General features: G+C 37.1%; 2 protein-coding genes across 2 annotated transcripts; one reads left to right on the top strand and one right to left on the bottom strand.

The window, feature by feature from the left end:
• Positions 1 to 715: 715 nt before the first annotated feature.
• On the bottom strand, positions 716 to 10070 carry LOC104118320 (PLASMODESMATA CALLOSE-BINDING PROTEIN 3-like). The gene is made up of 4 exons (XM_009629541.4): positions 9772 to 10070; positions 8901 to 9137; positions 8738 to 8771; positions 716 to 1105 (listed from the first exon to the last, which is right to left on the bottom strand). Exons 1-4 carry the CDS (start codon positions 9821 to 9823, stop codon positions 865 to 867), a joined length of 564 nt encoding a protein of 187 aa, XP_009627836.1. The 5' UTR covers positions 9824 to 10070; the 3' UTR covers positions 716 to 864.
• On the top strand, positions 3835 to 4733 carry LOC138906922 (uncharacterized). Its single transcript, XM_070196584.1, has 4 exons — positions 3835 to 4020; positions 4092 to 4214; positions 4369 to 4423; positions 4511 to 4733. The coding sequence occupies exons 1-4, from the start codon at positions 3835 to 3837 to the stop codon at positions 4618 to 4620; spliced, it is 474 nt and encodes a 157-aa protein (XP_070052685.1). The 3' UTR covers positions 4621 to 4733.
• Positions 10071 to 20255: the final 10185 nt, after the last annotated feature.

Consider the following 20255-nt stretch of genomic DNA (forward strand, 5'->3'; position numbering starts at 1 on the left):
TGTATTCTTTCTAAAGGCTGACTTAGCATAGCAAGAACGTGAGCAAGTTGTGCAAAATCGTGAGCGAGTTGTCAAGTGCCGCACGTGTATTTAGTTAACAACTAAGGACGTGACACATGTCTAGGCAATAGCTTCCAAATGTTTTGAGAAAATAATGAAAGATATAAGTTTCACTAGAATAATGCCTAGATAGTGAGACAATCGATAATTAATAAGCCTTAAGTTATTGGTCCTTTACGTCACGAGAACGACTATGCAGGCTTCATGCCATGTATTTTCCGTCTTTTAGAATACTATGTTTTTAAAAATGAGTATACGTTATAGAGTAACCTTTTTACTTATATAATGTACATGTGATTCTATATTTGGAAATTTGATGAGTTAGAGCATTATGGTTTACATAAATATTTACATGCATATAGCATATATAAATATCAAATATTTACGGAGTATGTTTCTTTGTTATTGAAAATTAGAAAGAATACAAGTCATTACTTTGATTTTGATTTTACGTAGTTGAGTATGGTTTCACTGTTGATAAAAAAACCGGGCTACGAGTTAGCTCTAAACTTGTTTTGTATCTTCTTTTTTTTTGGAATCAAGAGTTTGAAAGTGGTTATTGGATTTGAACCACCAAAAAACAAAAAACAAAAAAAGTAGATTAGAGACAAAAAGTTACTAGTACTATTATCTTACGACATTGTAGAGGGGAAGGTAAAATCAAAATCAAGGCAATCCTAACATACCAACTTATAGTACATACATAATAGCATAATATGCATATGCCCACTTCAGCACATAAATTTTTAACATCGACCCACGACTATCATATAGTACAAACAGTAGAACTTCTCCAATTCCAGTTCAAAGTAATGCAAGTGCAGAAATAATAATAATAATAATGGTTATAAAGGAAAAGAGGCTGGCGTTTTGCAGTAAAATCCCAGCATGACTTATATCTGTGTTCATGCCAGCACCCGACGGGCCTAAACCATTGTTAACACCTCCTAATATGCCCGTGTTTGTCACGTATGGAGATCCGCCTGTGGTGGCTGTGCTAGTCGATGGTGTTTTTGTGGCGGGGCTGGTAGTTGTAGGGGTGGCGCTGAGAATCAAAGAAGCAACTTGTCATCTTAACCTCAGAACAATTCAGGACATAAGTAATCAAGAGGAAAAGAGAAGACCAAGATACACTAATTAACAACTCTTCTACATCACTAAGGCACATGACATCTCATAAACTAATTTAGGTGCAGATGGTAACAACATAAAAGGCTTATTCTTTCCTTGAGGCATGTATGTAAAGCAATTGGAACGTGTGGTCTAGCTTTTATTGCAGAATCCATCAAATTATATCTCTTTATTTCAATCAATTTCACATTGCAGCCTTTGAGTTTCAAGTAGTAAATTAGATGGATTATTAGCGGCAGATAATATGGGTAACCATATTTTTTCATGGCTTTATGAATATGATCACTTTTGGGAGAATTCCTAGTCTTCCAATCTTCATGAACCTCCAATTTGAGGTTTTACAAATGTAAAAGTTAAAACCATTAGTTATTCATTTTCTAAACGGATAATATGGTTCTTATCTGTTTTTAAAAAGTTCATTATTCAGCCCATTTTTTAGTGGATAATATGGGTTAACTGCTTTTTTTTAACCATTTTGCCACCGCTAACCATGCCTAAGCCAAAACACCCTTTTCTCTGGCTACATTTTTAATGTGCAATGTGACTCCATCTCTGATTCATTAGAATGTGCATTACCTACATAAATTGCATCTAGTTGCTCAATATAACCACAAGAATATAATGTAATGAAGACTTCAGTGATTCAGTCCCAGGTTAAGTACAGAGGTAAAACCTCAGGCCAAAAGGTCCCAAACATAAGCTAAGTATTATGCTCAGTTAAAATTTACTAAACTACGATATTATGCCTTGTACAGCAACATCCTAAATGTAGTAAAGCTAACCTATTTTGAAGATCACTTCTATCTCAACCATGGCAAACTCTAATAAGACCCACAGCATAAAACGTCCTCCTCTAATTAGTTGAATCACATGTCTATTTTGAAGATCACTTCACTCAGCTCAATGCTTTTTACCTTATACATCTTATACCTCCTCACCCCAGATTCATGCCTCCTCAAAACACCCCAATAATAGGGCAGCTAGCAAGATTTTGTGTAGACATTAGGGCCTCTCCAACCTTAACCACTATTTTTTACCCCAAAATGGTGGAAATTAAGACCATCTCCAACCTTACACTAAATTTTATTTTGGTGCTCCAACCAAATACTATTTCTTACACTATTTTTGTGTGTGAGTAGTGTTGCACCAAATCTAGTATAACACTATTCATCAATATTTTATTATTATATAACACTTTTAATTTAACATATTATAAATTTTACTTTTTTCATTTAGATCCCTAATATACCTAATTGTTTTTATGCAATATATTTATAATATTAATTATTATACCCTCCGGGTAGGGTTAAGGTCTGCGTACATTCTATCCTTCCCAAACCCCACTAATGAGATTCTACTAGGTTGTTGTTGTATATTTATAATATTAATTTTACATCTTAATTTTGATGTATAATTTTTATAAAATAATTTTCGTATATGTTATTTTTATATAAAATTGTATAAAAGAATATAACCCTCACAAAAATGAAAAGTGCTAATACAAAATATAATATGTTGTTAATAAATAACACAATGTTCATTAAATAACATAAAAATATATATTTAATAAATTAGCGACTGACATAGATTAAAATTGAAAATACATTAAATAACACAATAATTTAGAAAATTATAACAATAATTTAGATAATTTAGTACTCTAGTAGGTCGATTCCAGATCCACAAATATATATTGAGTGTATAGGGCAGAGGATTGTTGACTTCTTTTATCCATTAGTCATTTTCGTTCTTGTCGAATAAATTCGCGAATATTTGGATCATCAATAAAACTAAATTCGACAATAAAATTTTATTTTCTTCTTTAATTTCTTTTAGTTTCAAGGCTCTATCTTTTATCCCCATATCTCGCCGTCTGCCTGCACTTTGCCAACAACTCAACAAGCCGATTATTTTCTGATTGGACCATTTTCATAGCAAATGAAAAACCTTCATCAGCTTTTCTCTTCATTTTTGCTTTCTTCGCCCCAATGGGTCGTTCTGATGATGTGGAATCACCTACTTATATATATATATATATATATATATATATATATATATATATATATATATATATGTATATATATATATCGGATGGATTTCATCCTTATCTCAAATTTATCTTTAGGTAAAGTATCTCTACACATTCTTTAATGTGTAAAGATAAAGTAGACATATTCTTTATCTTCAGAGATAAAATTTTTAGAGATAAAGTAGACACATTGTAAAGAATGTTTAGAGATAAAGTAGATAAATAATATCTTCAATATCATTATCTCTAAAGATAAAGAATGTGTCTACTTTATCTTTATACATTGAAGTATGTGTAAAGATATTTTATCTAAAGATAAATTTGAGATAAGGATAAAATCCATCCGACGATTGAGATTAGGATAAAATTCATCCAACGGTTGAGATCAAGATGAATCTAAGTATGTATTATGTCAATTTTTGGCTCTACTTATATCTATATATATTAAAGTGCCAACATACCCATTTACGAAGTTGACTTTTGTTTTTCTTTAACCATATAAGCTATTTTTCCTCCAATCACTAACAAAGAATGTCCACTCGATCAAAAGGATACTCTACCAACGAAGATATGCTATTTATGCTTTATTTAGATTAGATGTTTCTCAAGATCCAATGACAGGAGTACATCAACCTAGAGATCATTTTTGGGGTCGAGCGGATGAAGCATACAATAATGCAAAGGATGAGTTTTGGGTGTATCGCAACACAAGATCGGGGCAAAATCGAATTAAAGTTATTGAGAAGGCTATAAGAAAATTAATTATGCATCCTGGTGGTGCTTTAGATAAAGATATTGTGGTATTTTGTTTGTAATTACTTATACTTTATTTGTATATATTTACTTACAATTTTCCTTCAATTATTTTTAAAAAATATTGCCGATTAATCAAGCAAAATGTTTACTTACGCAATATCCGAACTACAAAATAGATTTTAAATTTGATCATGTGTGGGATATGTTGAAGGATTTTGAGAAGTTTAAAGATGTTGATGTTGGATGAAAAAAAGTTCGAAAGCATAGCTCTTCCTATATATCATTGGAGTCTGAGACTCATACTCCTGATTCACCTCTAGTATCATCTCCTAACTTGTTATCGTTTTCACTAAATTTGAATGAGGATGTTGCATGTGATTTCACATCATCAGAACGACCTATTAATTGGGGTAAAGAAAACAAAAATGAAAAGAAAAATTGATGGAGGTTTTTCATATGAGAAAATGGTCGGCTTGTTGAGTTGTTGGCAAAGTCAAGTGCGGCAGGCAGCGAGATATGGAAATAAAAGATGAGCTTTGAAATTAAAAGAATTTAAAGAAGAAAATAAATTTTTTTTGTCGAATTTAGATTCTATTGATGAACCAAATATTCATGAATTTATTCTACAAGAACAAAAAAAATAATGGATAAAAGAAGTCAACAATTTCAACAGCCACGCCACAACAATCCTCTGCCCCATACACTCAATATTTAAATGATATTGGTGGAATTTGAATCGACCTACCAGAGTACTAAATTCTTATTATAATTTTTTAAATTATTATGTTATTTAATATATTATCAATTTTAATCTATATCGGCCGCTAATTTATTAAATATTTATTTTTATGTTATTTTATGAATATTATGTTATTTATTAACATATTTATTTTATATTTGTACCTTTTTTTGTGATGTTTATATTTTTGTATACAATTATAACTTATAATAGAATTAACTTACAATTTTATATAAAAATCATATATACGAAAATTAATTTATAAAAATTATACACTAAAAATAAGATATAAAATTAATATTATAAAGATATTACATAAAAATAACTAGGTATATTAGGGACCTAAATAAAAAAGTAAAATTTATAATTTTTTAAATTAAAAGTATTGTATATAATAAAAAATAAAAAAAATGATAAATAGTGTTACACCAAATTTGGTGTAATATTATATCCACACCAAGATGGTGTAAGAAATGATGTTGGGTTGGAGCACCAAAACATCAATTATTACACCAAAATAGGGTTTGGTGTCATATTTAGTGTAAGGTCGGAGATGGTCTTAAAAATTTTGAACAGTGCGTGCCTTTTAAAACGTGGATAATAAGGGGACTTCTAGATAAAAAATAAATAAATATTTGCACTAGGTATTTACACTAAATTCTATGAATACAAGACATGCGTCTTTAATATATATTTTTACTTTAATTTGTATAAGCAAGAGTTAATTACTTAATTTGGTATAGATAGCAGTGCATATAAGCCTTTTGTTTTTACTTAAATTCTTGGTCCAGGAGATGCATATTTAAGAGAAGTAATTTGGGTGCTGTTTTGGGGGGCCAACCTCTTTTCTTCATGCACATCAATGTTTTAAATGCAGCAGCCGTACAAATCCTTACATCTCGCTAACAACCCACGGAACATAATCCAAAATTTAAATTTTATAATTTAATATTTAAAATTTTTAGTATTAAACTTATTATATTAAATTTTTACACATAAATTAATACACTATTTAAAATATTGCATTCGCCTCATTAGGTAGCATAGATCAACCACAGTACTGTTTGGAAAGGTCTTTAGAAGGATGTCGCATTAAGTCAAGAAAGAAAGCAACCTTATCTAAGCATCAGTCCCTCTTTGAAGGCTTTTAGGGTTCCTTTTGATAGGATGCATTAGATAAAATAATTAATATATTCATTAAATTTGGTATACTTTTTGAACTTATGCATTAGCTATGCAAGCATTGGCTATACACCATATTTAGCATTATCCTATGCATAACTAATGCATAAAAACCATGATATTAACAATGCAATGAGTTTTAATGCATGTATTAGCTTATATAAAGACAAAATTATCCTTCAAAAACTATGCTTGATTAAAATATTATATTAATGCAAGTTCGAAATAATCCAAATAGTGAGAAATAAAATTATATCCCTAGTAAATAAATACCTAGCATATTTTTTTTATAAATAAATATTCAATTCTATACTACAATATAGGTAGATAAATCAGATAATTCTTTTAAAACTTTTTTCATATAAAAACATTCCTCAATATATGTTTCTTTTAAAAAAAATAGAATGATGGACTGGTCTTAAGGGCATTTTTGTAAACAAATAATTCTTTTAGAAATTGTCCAATGCTTTAATGTATCAAACCAAACAATAAATAAAAAATATATCAACGTAACTAATGCAAACATAACTAATATCATTATTACTAATACACCATATTCACCATTATTCTTATGTATTTTGTAATACATCCTACTAAACGACTCCTTACAGTTTTCAATTATTCATTTTGTAATACTTGCCACTTGCCAGCAATGAATAATTTGTTATTTCAATGTGGACAAGGACAATACCCTCTCTAATGGTCAGTGTCCGATGACACGTATAACCCCACCAGGCATCGACTTTTGACCACATAATTTTTTCAGGTGCAACTGTGATTTACCTTTCTCACCTAAAGAGATCTGTGTATGAACAGTGTTAACTAGGGTTCCGTAATAACTAGAGTTTTACTGAAGTGCGAGAAAAGGATGTGAATATTGTGTACAACAATACAGTATAATCTCGCTAGTGGAGTGTGGAGAGGGTAGTGTGTACGCAGATCTTGCTCCTACCCTGAAATAGAGAGACTGTTTCCGATAGACCCTCGGCTCCCTCCCTCCAAAAACTCTCTACCTTGCAATTGGAATTACTCGAACTCACAACCTCTTGGTTGGAAGTGAAAAATGTTCGTCACTAGAGCAACCACTCTACTTAATGTGAATATTGTGTGATGTTCAATAATTGCAGCATCGTAAAAAAGAAGATAAAAATCAATTAAAAAAGTAAAAAAGAAAAGAAAAACCTAATAAACAGTACAAAAGCAATAATTTTGTCAATCAGTCAAAAGCATCATGATGCGAGTGCGATGCTTTTCAATAATGGAGACAAAAAAAGAATAGATTAGATCAAAAGTGAAAAACTAAGTAGAGGTAATTGGATTTGATTGGGCATATATAACGATTAATTTCTACGGTAAACTAAAGGAATTTGAAAGATTGAGATTCAACTGCTTTATCATTTTACTCTTTATCGAGAGTAGAGAGATGCCCATCTCACAAAAGAGAAAAATCGGAGAAAAAGGGAAACAGAGTCTAAAATAAAGGAGTTGCACATTATCAAGATGGTCCTATGGTCTAATCTATTCTCTTTTGACCAATTTATGCACTCCATACATTCTAATTTATCTAAATATGTTTGACCGGACACGGAGTTTAAGAAATAAACGAAATTTTTTGAAATTTGCGGTCCTAACCAAGTCAAAAAGGAGGACAGAGTATTTATGTGGTTATAAAAATTTCTCATTAAGGATAAAATTATAAGTTTAAGCTAAATTATTTTTAAATTTAGAAATGAATCATTCTTTTTGAGATGGATAAAAAAAGGAACGAGGCTCACGTGAAGGGAAACGGGATAGTACTTAATAGGCATGTCAAGCCTATTCTGTGGGAAACCAACTTGCTTACCATAGAAAATTGGTGAACTGAGAGCTTTAGATCTCACTATTTGGACCTTATTTAATGATGAAATATTTTTGGAGTTCAAATCCTCTCGTTTATATCATGAATAGCTAAAGTAGCTTGAAAGATGTGAAATCATTGTTTTTAACCAATAACCAAAAAGATGGCCAAGGAATGGAGGGGTAGACATATAATTTCTTTCCTTTCCTTCCTAAGAACTTATTAGAGTGATGCTTCTACCCTGAAGCTGTGCATTGAATAGGCGAAAAGAGTACAGTAGCAAAAAGGAAGGCTATTTTAAGAACTACCTAACCTTCGCATTAAAAAGCATGGTTTAATTTTGACTTCAAGTGGACAAATAATGGAAACGGAGGCAGTAGTGCTTCAAAATATTGACTGCACTATAAAGAATACTTACATCCTACAAAATTAAGTAGCAGCAGTTTCGCGCATGGACACCTTAATTAAATATGTAAAAGAACCAACAGGCAATCCACTAAAACAAAATAGGACAAAACGAAAGATTGCCCCGAGTTAAGGACCTGGTAAATGAGATCTAGGATTAAACTTAGTAGGAGTATATATTATCAGCATAAAGAATATTTATATTATCATTATATTTTAATATGCGGTAGCAATTAAGTAAATTTTGTTGTGACGTTACTTGGACATTCTTGAATGGGTTGCTCTAGTGGTGAGCATCTTCCACTTCCAACCAGAGGTTGCGAGTTCGAATCACCCCAAGAGCAAGGTGGGGAGTTCTTGTAGGGAGGGAGCCGACGGTCTATCGGAAACAGCCTCTCTACCTGCGTACAAACTACCATCCCCAGATCCAACTGGTGGGATTATACCGGGTTGTTGTTATTGTTGTCGTGTTACTAATTACAATACATATTTTATTAATAACTATCGAATTATCGATAATTCTACGTTAAGTGATATAATTGTGTAACACAAAGTCGAAAAAATAATACTAGTAACACCGTTAAGAAGTCTTACTTACCTTGCACTAACAGGATAAGCACAGCCAGCGGTGCCTGTGTATTACCAAATTGAAGAGAAACATTTATCACCAAAAAAAATCTCCAAGAGATAAATACTAAAACTAATAACAGAGCTATAGTGTATGGAAATAATTTTAGTGAACTGTGTAAGAATTGACTTACTGGGGTCAGTAGCAGTAACAGTAGCAGTGCCAGCAAAATCACATGCGGTTGAAGTTTGACTCTTCTTCTGGAAATAGCTGTTGACAGCATAATTGCAGTGAGCTCTCACCGTATTGGGATTAAAGCAAGGCCCATTTGTATGAATAGGATTGCAGTCTGCACCAGCTCCACAAGCATAGTCCAGTGTCTTTTGTAAAGCTGCATCACTCAATCCTTTGCAAGCACACCATGCGGCATCTACCCCCAAAAATCCCAAAAAAATACCGAGGACTCTTAATTAGAAAGTACGTGGTCTTGCAAATTCAAGAAATTACCAAGAAAAGAAAGAAAAATGAAGATATAGAGTAATTTTCAAATTTAAAAAAAGGAGGAAAAAAATGAGCAAATATAAACTTCAAACGATTTTTCGAAATATTTTTCTTTGAGTCTAGGTCTATCGAAAACAATCATTCTATCTTTACAGTAAGATATAGTGACTGTTTCTAAGATATAGTAACTGTTTCCGATACTTATGAAAATATAGTGGATATGTCGTTGTTATTGTAAACGATATGAGAAGAGAGTAATATCCTATTATATACTCCCCTTCCCCTGTCAAGTGTATCATGTGAAGCATATGAAAATAAAAAAAATGTAGCTTATCTATTGTGGTTTATGCACGTATATGTGGATAGCGAAGGACTTAATTCAGAGGAGTAAGCAAGATACTTGAGGCCCGTTTGAAATGAGAAGATAACACATTTTTGCAAATGTAGAAAGAATAAAAGGTGGATGTGAATGTCTAAAAGGCAGACAGTAACACTAGTTAGTTTGATGCAGCTTTCGACGGGAAAAACATAAATAACTTTAAAAATGAAAGATAAAAGCTTACTAGAGTGGCCAACCATGGCCAAAAAGAGGAGTGCATAGAGAAAACCAGCCATGAGAAAAAGAATAACAGAGGTTGGGATGAAGAAGAGGTAGCAATATTCAGAAGATAAAACACTAATGCCAGTAAGCAGGAGACTTTGTGAGTGGAGAGTGTGATGATAGAATGAGGAGTGTAGAGTACAGTGATGGATTAATTCAGAGAGAAAAATACAAACAAGTTGATGCAGCGATATAGATGGTGGTATATATGTGGCCCCCTGGTGGCCTTACCTTTTGTTAAATTTTTCGGGCGTAGTGCATAATTAGCATATCCTTTTTTTCCTTTTTCTATTTCACTATCTATCTATCGATCGCCGAAAGGCCTGAATCACTTTTTTATCCATGTGTAAGATTTATTACTTAGTACTCTCTTTGTCTCTTTTCGTTTCTTTCAATTTTGACTAATATAATTTGAACTCGAAACATAAATTACTGTATTATATTTACTAGTAGTAATAGTAATACTTCTCTACGGAAAATGTGATAAAGTTTTATGCACCGATTGCAAGGTCATCCCGAGTGAGAACCTCACGACTCAGCATAGGCTTCTGATTATGGACCTGAAGATCAAGAGGAGTAGGAGGAAGAGGGCGGTGTGCAGGCGACTTAGGATCAAGTGGGCTAACTTGACTAAGGACAAAGCTCAGGAGTTGGGGGAGAGATTGTTGGCTATGAGGGCATGAATGAGTAGGGGGGACGCGACTAGGATGTGGACCACGACAGTGGGTTGCATCAGAAAAGCTGCTAGAGAGATTTTAGGGGTCACGAGGGTTATTTTGAGGGGTCATAAAGGGGACTGGTGGTGGAATGGGGAGGTCCAAGGTAAGGTGGATGCCAAGAAAGTGACTTATTTGAAGCTTGTGGAGAGTACAAACGAGGAGGATAGAAAGATATATCAAGAGTGTTATGAGAAGGCAAAGAAAGAGGCGAACTTAGCAGTTACGACAATCAAGACTGCGACGTTTGGACATTCGTACGAGGAACTCGGGGGCAAGGGCGGGGAGTGGCTTACTGAGTTGTTTAATATTATTTTTAAGACAAAAGGATGCCCGAAAAATGGAGGTGGAGTACGATGGTTCTATTGTACAAGAACAAGGGCGATATTCAAAATTGCAACAACTACATGGGTATAAAGCTGTTGAGCCACACTATGAAGGTTTGAGAGAGGGTGGTGGAAGCCAGGGTGAGGATGACCGTGTCTATTTTTGAAAATTAGTTCGGATTCATGTCGAGACGGTCGACGACGGAAGCTATCCATTTGGTGAGGAGGCTAGTGGAGCAGTATAGAAAGAGTAAGAAGGACATGCATATGGTGTTCATTAACCTTGAAAAGGCGTACGATAAAGTCCCGATGAAGGTTCTATGGAGGTGCTTGGTGGTTAGCAGCATCCCCGTAGCGTACACTAGGTTGATTAAGGATATGTACGAGAGTGCTAAGACTCGGGTGAGGACTATGGGAGGAGACTCGGAATACTTTTCAGTTACCATGGGGTTGCACCAGGGATAGGCTCTTAGCCCATTCCTATTTGCCTTAGCAATGGACATGCTGACGCGGCACATCCAAGGGAAGGTGTCTTGGTGCATGTTGTTTGTAGATGAATAGTGCTGATAGACGAGACTCGAGGCATGGTCAACGCGGAGTTGGAGGTTTGGAGAAAGACTTTGGAGTTTAAAGGTTTCAAGTTGAGCAGGACCAAAATAGAGTACTTAGAGTGTAAATTTTATGGTAGGCCCTTGAAGTTGACGTGGATGTGAAGCTCAAGACTCAAGTCATCCCCAAGAGAAGTAGTTTCAAGTATATCATATCTATTATACAAGGTAACGAGGAGATCTACGAGGTTGTCACACATCGTATTGGAGCGTGATGGATGAAGTGGAGGCTTGCCTCCGGTGTTCTTTGCGATAAGAATGTGCCGCCAAAACTTAAGGGTAAATTTTACAGAGTGGTGGTTCGACCTACCTTGCTGTATAGGGCGGAGTGTTGTCCAGTCAAGAGCTCCTTTGTTCAGAAGATAAAAGTAGCATAAATGAGGATGTTGAGATGGATATGTGGGTGTACCATGAAGGATAATATTAGGAATGAAGTTATTCGAGACAAAGATGGAGTGGCCTTTGTGGAGGACAAGATGCGGCAGTCGAGGCTGAGATGGTTCGGTCATGTTAAGAGGAGAAGCGTTAGGTTGACCATGGCGAGTTTGAGAAAAGGTCGAGGCAGAACATACTGCTCAGGCAATAAGCCACCTCAAACATTGACCAAGATCTCATATGACACCATCAATGCGCTGACAAGCCACTTGAATATGACACATAAGGAGGGACGAACTTTGGAACAGAATTACCCAGCCCTTGTAATGAATAAAATGGTCGAATTGATGCTATGAACCCTTCTCAGAGAATGAGAAACAAAATACACAAGAATAGATATAGGGAACACTCAACATATCATTGTTGCGGCGTGCAACCTGATCCACACATGATACCGTTGCAGCGTGCAACCCGATCCAAACAACATACCCCTGGCGGCGTACCACCCGATCCATATATAACAATAAATAAGAAAACTACACATCAAGCCATAGTGCTTATATCTATGAAATGCCCGAATATCGCCTACAAGCACGCCAAGTGCATAATACAATCCCCGAGGAGACGGATAACGCCATACGCTACAAAACCCAAGCACAACTATGGTGCAATAAATGACCTGCTTCTCGAGAGCCATCTTGCTCATATAACACCACAAGCTACACGGGATTACAACACATGTGCGAATAATCAAGCCGTCTCACAACCCACCTAGCACAATAGAGTATTACATGGAATAGTTGACGACGGGAATAACATCCAACGCCCGAAGACTCCTCCGGAAGCAATGCTATGCCGAATGAACGCGTCCTACCTAACGTAGAGCACACATTCACACTAGACCCACCAACGGACCTCAAGCCGATCCTGATTATACCATACAGGGCCAACAACCTTTCGAGGATCTACAATGGTTATGACACACACGAGCAGCCATCCCAATCCAGAACAAACTCCCATCGTTCACTACCCAGGGAATAGAGCGTCTTCCAGGCATAAACTCTCACATTAATGATAGTACCAAAAATCTCCATACCTGATTTCAATCCTTAACAATCAAGTGACTAACATGTCACACTTATACAAATTTCCCCGTGGGATACGCTCCCACGACCTTCCGCACCAGGTAGAAAAGTATGCACATCCACACCACCAACCGTACAAATTTTGTAAAGCCAACCAAGAGTTCGCAAATCAATACACGATGCCTCTCACCCAGGATACCATTCTCAGGCGACCCTAAGATAGAGCCAGCTTCCTCTAAACATCTAAAACTTTCCCTGCTCATTCGAGCTCGTGACATTCTTATCAACACCGAGCCGCAACCTTGATCCTTAACTCCCAATTCCCATGCCGCCCACTGCACCTATCATGCCGCTACGCGAGAGTACAAGAATTCATCATAACACCTGAACTACTAGTAGAATAAGCACTCCATTGGCTAGGAACCTTTCACTTAGCTTATTTCAGAAGAACCATTGCAACACTCAACTGTATCCCCAACCACAGAAAATACAAAGCTCAAGTCATGATCTAAACCATCGTAACTGTTCCGGGATCCATTACACATAACAAGGCCATTATAATCAAATACCTCCAAATCAATCAAATTATGGTGGTTGTTAAGCCCGCACGTACATCCACGAATCACCTGTATAGCTTACATACCGAAGGAACTGATCATTGCCACAATCACGTTGATTCGAACCATTACTAACCGACCCAACTTCTTCTAATTTACTCTTGACTTTCTTTAGAACTAATAGTAGCTCCATTAAAAAACATAACGAACCCGATCAACACTCATCCCGAGTGACCCGAACCACGAGACCACATCGTCTCAATACTCTTGAACTATCTCATACCCTCCTTATACGCACAATAGCATCTCTAACTGGTATACCCATTCTGAAGGATCTTTTACGAATCCTAAGTAGTTTCTCCCATTTCTCGTCCGCAGATCCGATGATAACATAGGAATTTCCCCAAGTATTCCTCACACTCTGCTATAAAATCCCGGTCTTCAGTCACATAATGGATCCCAAAATCCTTAGACGTTGCACCTTAGTTTTTGAACCCAATAGGACCCGTTGATGAGAGTCACCCACTCTAACCTGGTCCCGAATACAACTAAACTCCGACGCTCTACTAGCATATGAACACCCTCTCAAAAAAGTAACCGGCTAATTTCTTTTCCTTGTACATCACATCCACAATAAGTATAAACTCTGAGTCTTCCCAAAACTTGCGCACGAACTGATAAGGCAAAATATAGCACACATTTATCAAGTTCTTGCTCGAATTACCCCTGATGTTTTCGTTTCTTAGCCATAATTGATCCGCCGATGCATCGACAATCAGAAATCGCAAAGTAGATAACCACGTGATCTAATCGTAGACGGTGGGCTCCCCCACTTAGGTTTAAGCTACCATCACATAATATAGAGCCCACATCAATTCCTCCATCTCAATTACCATGATCTCGCACCGTCAACCCGCCAAATTTCATATAGTCTCTTTTTAAACTTTTCTTGAACATTCCGAATTATCAGACACAATCGCATATTCTACTAGTAAGTAGAATTCTTCGTAGAAACTTCATCAACATCACACAACCGCTAACCTGCTCACATGAGATAACCCACCTGTGGAATTTCATGCCGACATCTTGCAACGATGCTGCACTAGGTACAACTACCACGCATTCAGTAAACCCTCCTAAGCTCATGCTCGTCCACCAGCTGTACAAGTCCGACAATACGTTCCAAACTCGAAATCACGTTGCATCCAAAAACGGTAATCAAGTTTTCACACCCCTCTTCATTTCAAGAAACTCCTCTTTGCCATACTCAATCTTCCCCAATGGAGTAGCTTCCATCTCAAATAAAATCCGTAGACCTAGTCACTTCCCACCACGATTCCCAAATCGTTCTAAACTTTTCTCAAGGCATGTGTCTATCCTACCATATAATCCATATACTACTCTGTCACTCTAACTTCGGTTAAACCATCTCCTTTAAGCAACTTCTCTACCTCTGCTTTGCATACTTGACCTGCTAGTAATTCAACCACCGCGAGACACCTCCCGCCATATCCTTCCTTATCCTTCGCTGCCCAAATGTTGCCTCAAATCATATCCATACATGTAGCACCTGAACTAATAAATTGCTACCAACTCTAAACCTCCTAGAAGATCATCTTTCTCGAGCCATCAACATTAGAAACACCAATACAATTCTGAAACCGCTACACACCGCTATCTCTGACAACCGCTTCTCAGGCACCATTTCACAACAACCTGCCCCGAAGGCAAATCGAAGAAGACCATATAATCGGCGGACCTTAATGCATCCAAGGAAGGACGATAATACCACCTCACAAATGAGAATTCCACCTCGCTTGAAAATATCAAGTCTCATTACTTCATTACCCAAAGCCTAAACATCCATAGTCCGATTGCCTTTCCTCCGCGGAAATATCAAGTGCCAATAATAAACCGATAAGAATTTCAATATAAAATTCAAGGCATCAGTGGAAGGAAGATCGCGCGAATGTTCGGACTACTATCGATATAACGCACGATTATGCCGAGGTCGTACGGCCAGATCTTAGAAAGAATATGATACTACCGAGGCGTTCGGCCCGATCCCATCATAACGTGTACACTGCCGAGGGTCGAGTGACACGATCCATAGATGTATCTATTATACTGCTGAGGCAAACGACCCGCTCCCATGAGAGTGTGGTACATAATCCTATCGAGGAGTTCGACCCGCTACACAAGAAATGAAAGAAATTATCAAATTACGATACATGAGCTTACGATACAGTATATGAACACAAGGTGAGTATAACATTTACCGTTTCTCAAATAACTTGCCAACAATTCAAGGTAATAAGGATCGGTCTAATATATATGTATATACATGGTAATATATATGTATAATTTCAATTAATAATTAAGCCAGCAGGATGAGTTCAAATATTTCAAATATTATATGGTAAAGTCCTAAGTCTACCTGGAAACATGCTTTAGCTACGTACGGACTCTCGTCACCTCGTGCGTACGTAGCACCCACAACTAATAGCACATAACAATTACATCACCTAGGGGGTAGTTTCCCTTCATAAAGTTAGACATGAGACTTACCTCGCTTTGAAGTTCCATAACCGGCTCCAACGCCTCTCTAACTCTTCAATTCAAAGCGAAACGATCCGAAACTAGTCAAACAATGTGCAATTCCATCACAATATACTCCAATGCTTATAATTATTCAATTTATAGCAATTCCCAACTCCGCTCGAAAAGTCAATAAAGTCAACCCTCGGGCCCACATACCCGAATTCCAAAAATATTTGAAGATAAACTTTACCCATAATATTACGAACTTGAATATATGATTTATTCCATATTTCATGTCCAATTTCGTGGTAAAAATCCAAAATGCCAAATTCTAGGTTTTCTTCAAAATCCCATAATTTTCTATAAATTTTCATGTTAAATCCTTATAGAAACCGTGTAATTAACTTACAATATGCGGGAATTACTTACCTTGCATTAGATATTGAACATCTCCCCTTGAAACTCTCCAAAAATTGCCCAAACCAAGAGAGAAATGAGTGAAGTGAGCAAAATCCCGACTTAAAACAATCTACCCAGGCTCGTCCTTCTTCGCGATTGCGGGAAAATCTTCGCGATCGCAAAGGCTAAAAGTACTGCCTCCCAAAATTCCCTTTCGCGTTCGTGGTCACACAGCTGCGTTCATAAAGGCTTAACATTTCCAGGCCCCCAGCTCCCCTTCATTCTTCCAGACCCTTGTGTCGCGTTCGCGATGAACAAAAATCTAACATCCCAAACTCTTTCTCCGCGAACACGACAACCACCACGTGTTCGCGATGAAAGACACCAAAACCAACATGAGCAGCAGCAAAACATGGGAAAATGACCCGAAACCATCCCCGCTACAAAAAAACAGGAATTAGCTACGAACGACGTCGCTAAAACGCTCGTAGCTAGCAGAATTTCTTTATAATCTGTTGCTAATCCGTCGCTAAATGAGATTAGCGATGGATTTTTCTGTTTAGCTATAAAATTTGTCCGTCGCTACCTGTTTTTTTGTAGTGCCCGAAACGCACCCGAGGCCCCGGGACCCCGCTAATCACACCAAAAATTCCCAAAATATGATACGAACCTGCTTAAGTCCTCAAATCACACTAAACAACATCAGAACAACGAATCGACGATCAAAGTCCTTCTTTAAACTTTTAATTTCCAAACTTCGACGAATGCGTCCGAATCATATCAAAATATTCCGGAATGACACCAAACTTTACGTACAAGTCACCAAAGTCCACCTCAAATCAAACTTAAGAAATTCTTCAAAATGCCAACTTTCCACAATAAGCAGTGAAATGCTCCCGGGGTGACCCGATACTCAACCCGAACATACGCCCAAGTTCGAAATCATCATACGAACCTATTGGAACCTTCAAATCCCGATTCCGAGGTCGTTTACTCAAAAGTCAATCCTTTGTCTATTCTTCTAACTTAAAGCTTCCGAAATTAGAATTTTCCATCTGAATCAACTTTGGACTTCCCGAAATTCGATTCCGACTACGCGTATAAGTCATAAAACATGAAGTAAAGCTACTCAAGGCCTCAAACTGTCGAACGACGCACTAGAGCTCAAAACAACCGGTCGGGTCGTTACAATAGTGGGTATGTTGTTTTTGTAATAGTAATACTTATTTAGACATATGTATACAAAATGTGTATTTTGACTTTTGTTCTTAGGAAAGTAAATAAGAAAAGATTAAATTACTTTGGAAGTAGTGAAAGTAGATCCTATAAAATTCTTTTTGACTGAGAGAAGTAGATAATCGTTTGAAAGAAAAATAGATAATCGTTTGAAAGAATTGAAATAAGCTAGACAAATATTTTTTGACTAATGGGTACAATGTAAGCAATTTCGGTACGAGCAATTTTATGGTGTACCACACACGACCGACACTAGTTGTGTGATGTCTCTTTTTATCTCACGAATTTGTGGACCCATATCTTCCACTTTTAGGTCTACAAGATAATGGGTCCACAAAATTGTGAGACAATAAAGAGGTCTCACACAACTAGTGTAAGTTTTGTGAGGCACAAAATAAATTTTTCTTTGGGTACTGTTTGAATTTATGTAATAACGGGTTAAATCTAGTTAGTGATAATAACTCTAGATGCGAATCTTAAAAACGTGGGGAGGGGGGGGACAAACCCCATGAAATGTTGACAATGATAGGTACAAAACGTGCATAAAGAATGAGCAATAAAAGAGATGTATCTGGCAAAAGATAGCAATAAATGACATTTAAGTAAATAGGAGGAATGATTCACCCAATAAAGGATGGATTGGATGAATGCTCCTCCTGACAATGATGAATGACAGATGAATCCAAGATTTGTTCGAACTATTCTCGGCTCTGGTGTAAAAGTATGAAATAATACGGGCAAGAATCTTGATAAAAATGTAGTCTTTTTATCTTTACATGAGAGAGAGTGAGAGAGAGAGAATCTTCTTTTGAAAAGTGTTCTTATCAAATGAATATTCCATATCTCTTTCCCTTCCCTTTTTCTCTATTTATTTGATACATGTGTCTGACAAACCCTAATAGTACAAGTGATTCTCTTTTTTATCCTATTTCAAAACTAGCCATTGTTGTTCTGCCAACGGTGCTCGACCTCGACCATTGTTGCCATCTTTACCACGAACCCCGTTGTTCCCTAGTAGACCTCGGTTGATTATTTCCTTAATGATGTATTACCCTAAATATTTTAGGTAATATTTTTACCTATACAGTTAGTCCCTTTGCTTATTGAGGCCGGCCTCAGGCGCGCTCGATGAGCGGATATTTTATAACGTGATCAAAATATTTAGACGGTATGAACGAGTCATGATGATTGGGGCGAGTTGGCAGCATGTCCCTTCGTGAGCCGCACTTTATGGGTCATATGTCCCACGAATCAGGATGACATCATGGCGACATGTATTAGTGTGACGCGATTTCCCAATATGTTACTTCGTTTCATGCGCGCCTTCTTATTGAATCTGCCACTTCGGTTACAGTGCCAGGTAATGATGGATTAATTCCTTGGTTTCGATGCCTGAATTTTTATAATTAGGGGTGTGTGGGTAATGTTCCAGCCTTTACAAAACCTCTTACATCCAAAAAACTTTGTATCTTCGTCTTCTTCTTCCATAGAGGAAGAGAAATTTCCTACGGTAGAGGTCCGTTTTCTCGAAGGCTCCTAAAGATGAGCCTGAAATCTCGGAGTCAGAGTTGGGAGAGGCCGATTTGACCAAGGTTAGGGCAAAATTCAATATCCCTGCCCACATCGATCTGATCCCAACAAGGCACGACGTGGTGCAAATCCACTGTCCCAGATATTGCGCGTTTTATGCGTAGCCTTTCCAGGTCGGCTATACTCTCCCCCTTCTCACATTAGCGAATGAATTTTGCCGACCCAACTCTCCCCGTATATTTACAAACTTTTCAGGATACTCTTAAAATTTGTCGAGTTGGCCGGAGTCGAGGTCACACTCTGCCATCTGATGCATCTCTTTGCCCCTAGGTTTTACAAAGGGACGATGTTGCATCTTTGCCATCGAGGAGGTAAATGTTTGGTGGTGAATATGGACGATAAAGCAAATTATCAGTTCTGGCTCAATTACTTCTTCGTTAGAACTGGGGACATGGTAGGCAATGCGGACAACTTTCTTGAGACCCGGAATCGAGCTCGTAAGTGCCCGTCGTTTGCGCAAGGTATTTGATTTGTTTGTTTCTAGTCATAGGTTCTAACATTCTATCTTCCTTGTACAACCAAATCCGCGCCTCCTCCTTTGGTCGGGGATATTTTCGATTGGGTTGGCCGAATTCTGCCTCACACGGTGGGGATTCGTGAGTGGACGGGCTTTCTCAAAAGGTTCGGGCCTGCTTCTTCCTTGGCCGGTGAGTTTGTATATTATTTTTAGTTCTCTTTTGACCACATGGTTGCTTGTACATTATAGTTCATTTTTGGTGATGACGAAACCTAATCCTTTTTCAGTTCGAGGGCCTTCGAGGAGGCCGAGGGATCCTCCTCTTGCATTTCGTAAGAGGAAAGCCGCTTCTTGTTTGGAGTCTATTCCTGTTCTGACTGCGGCTAGGCCTGCTCGGTCATCTGCCTCTGTTCGTTCGTCGAACATACCTTTTGTTGCTTCCATACCGTCTTCTTTTATTCGCACAGATATATCGACGGCGGAGTTTCCGACTTCTCTTTTTTCTTCACTTAGTGGACGAGGACGAGGAAGAGGAATTATCGCCGAGTGATGATAA

This window comes from Nicotiana tomentosiformis, chromosome 3, assembly GCF_000390325.3.
Source record: "Nicotiana tomentosiformis chromosome 3, ASM39032v3, whole genome shotgun sequence".
NCBI lineage: Eukaryota > Viridiplantae > Streptophyta > Magnoliopsida > Solanales > Solanaceae > Nicotiana > Nicotiana tomentosiformis.

Bases quoted from the DNA above. Each gene is read 5' to 3' on its own strand.
- LOC104118320 (XM_009629541.4), bottom strand. From the start codon at position 9,823: ATGGCTGGTTTTCTCTATGCACTCCTCTTTTTGGCCATGGTTGGCCAC. The intron at 9,138-9,771 runs GTAAGCTTTTAT...TTTTGGGGGTAG, and splicing joins GGCCATGGTTGGCCACTCTA to ATGCCGCATGGTGTGCTTGC. The intron at 1,106-8,737 runs GTAAGTAAGACT...TTTGATTCTCAG, and splicing joins GCTTATCCTGTTAGTGCAAG to CGCCACCCCTACAACTACCA.
- LOC138906922 (XM_070196584.1), top strand. From the start codon at position 3,835: ATGACAGGAGTACATCAACCTAGAGATCATTTTTGGGGTCGAGCGGAT. The intron at 4,021-4,091 runs GTATTTTGTTTG...AATTATTTTTAA, and splicing joins CTTTAGATAAAGATATTGTG to AAAATATTGCCGATTAATCA. The intron at 4,215-4,368 runs GTTGGATGAAAA...TCACATCATCAG, and splicing joins AGAAGTTTAAAGATGTTGAT to AACGACCTATTAATTGGGGT.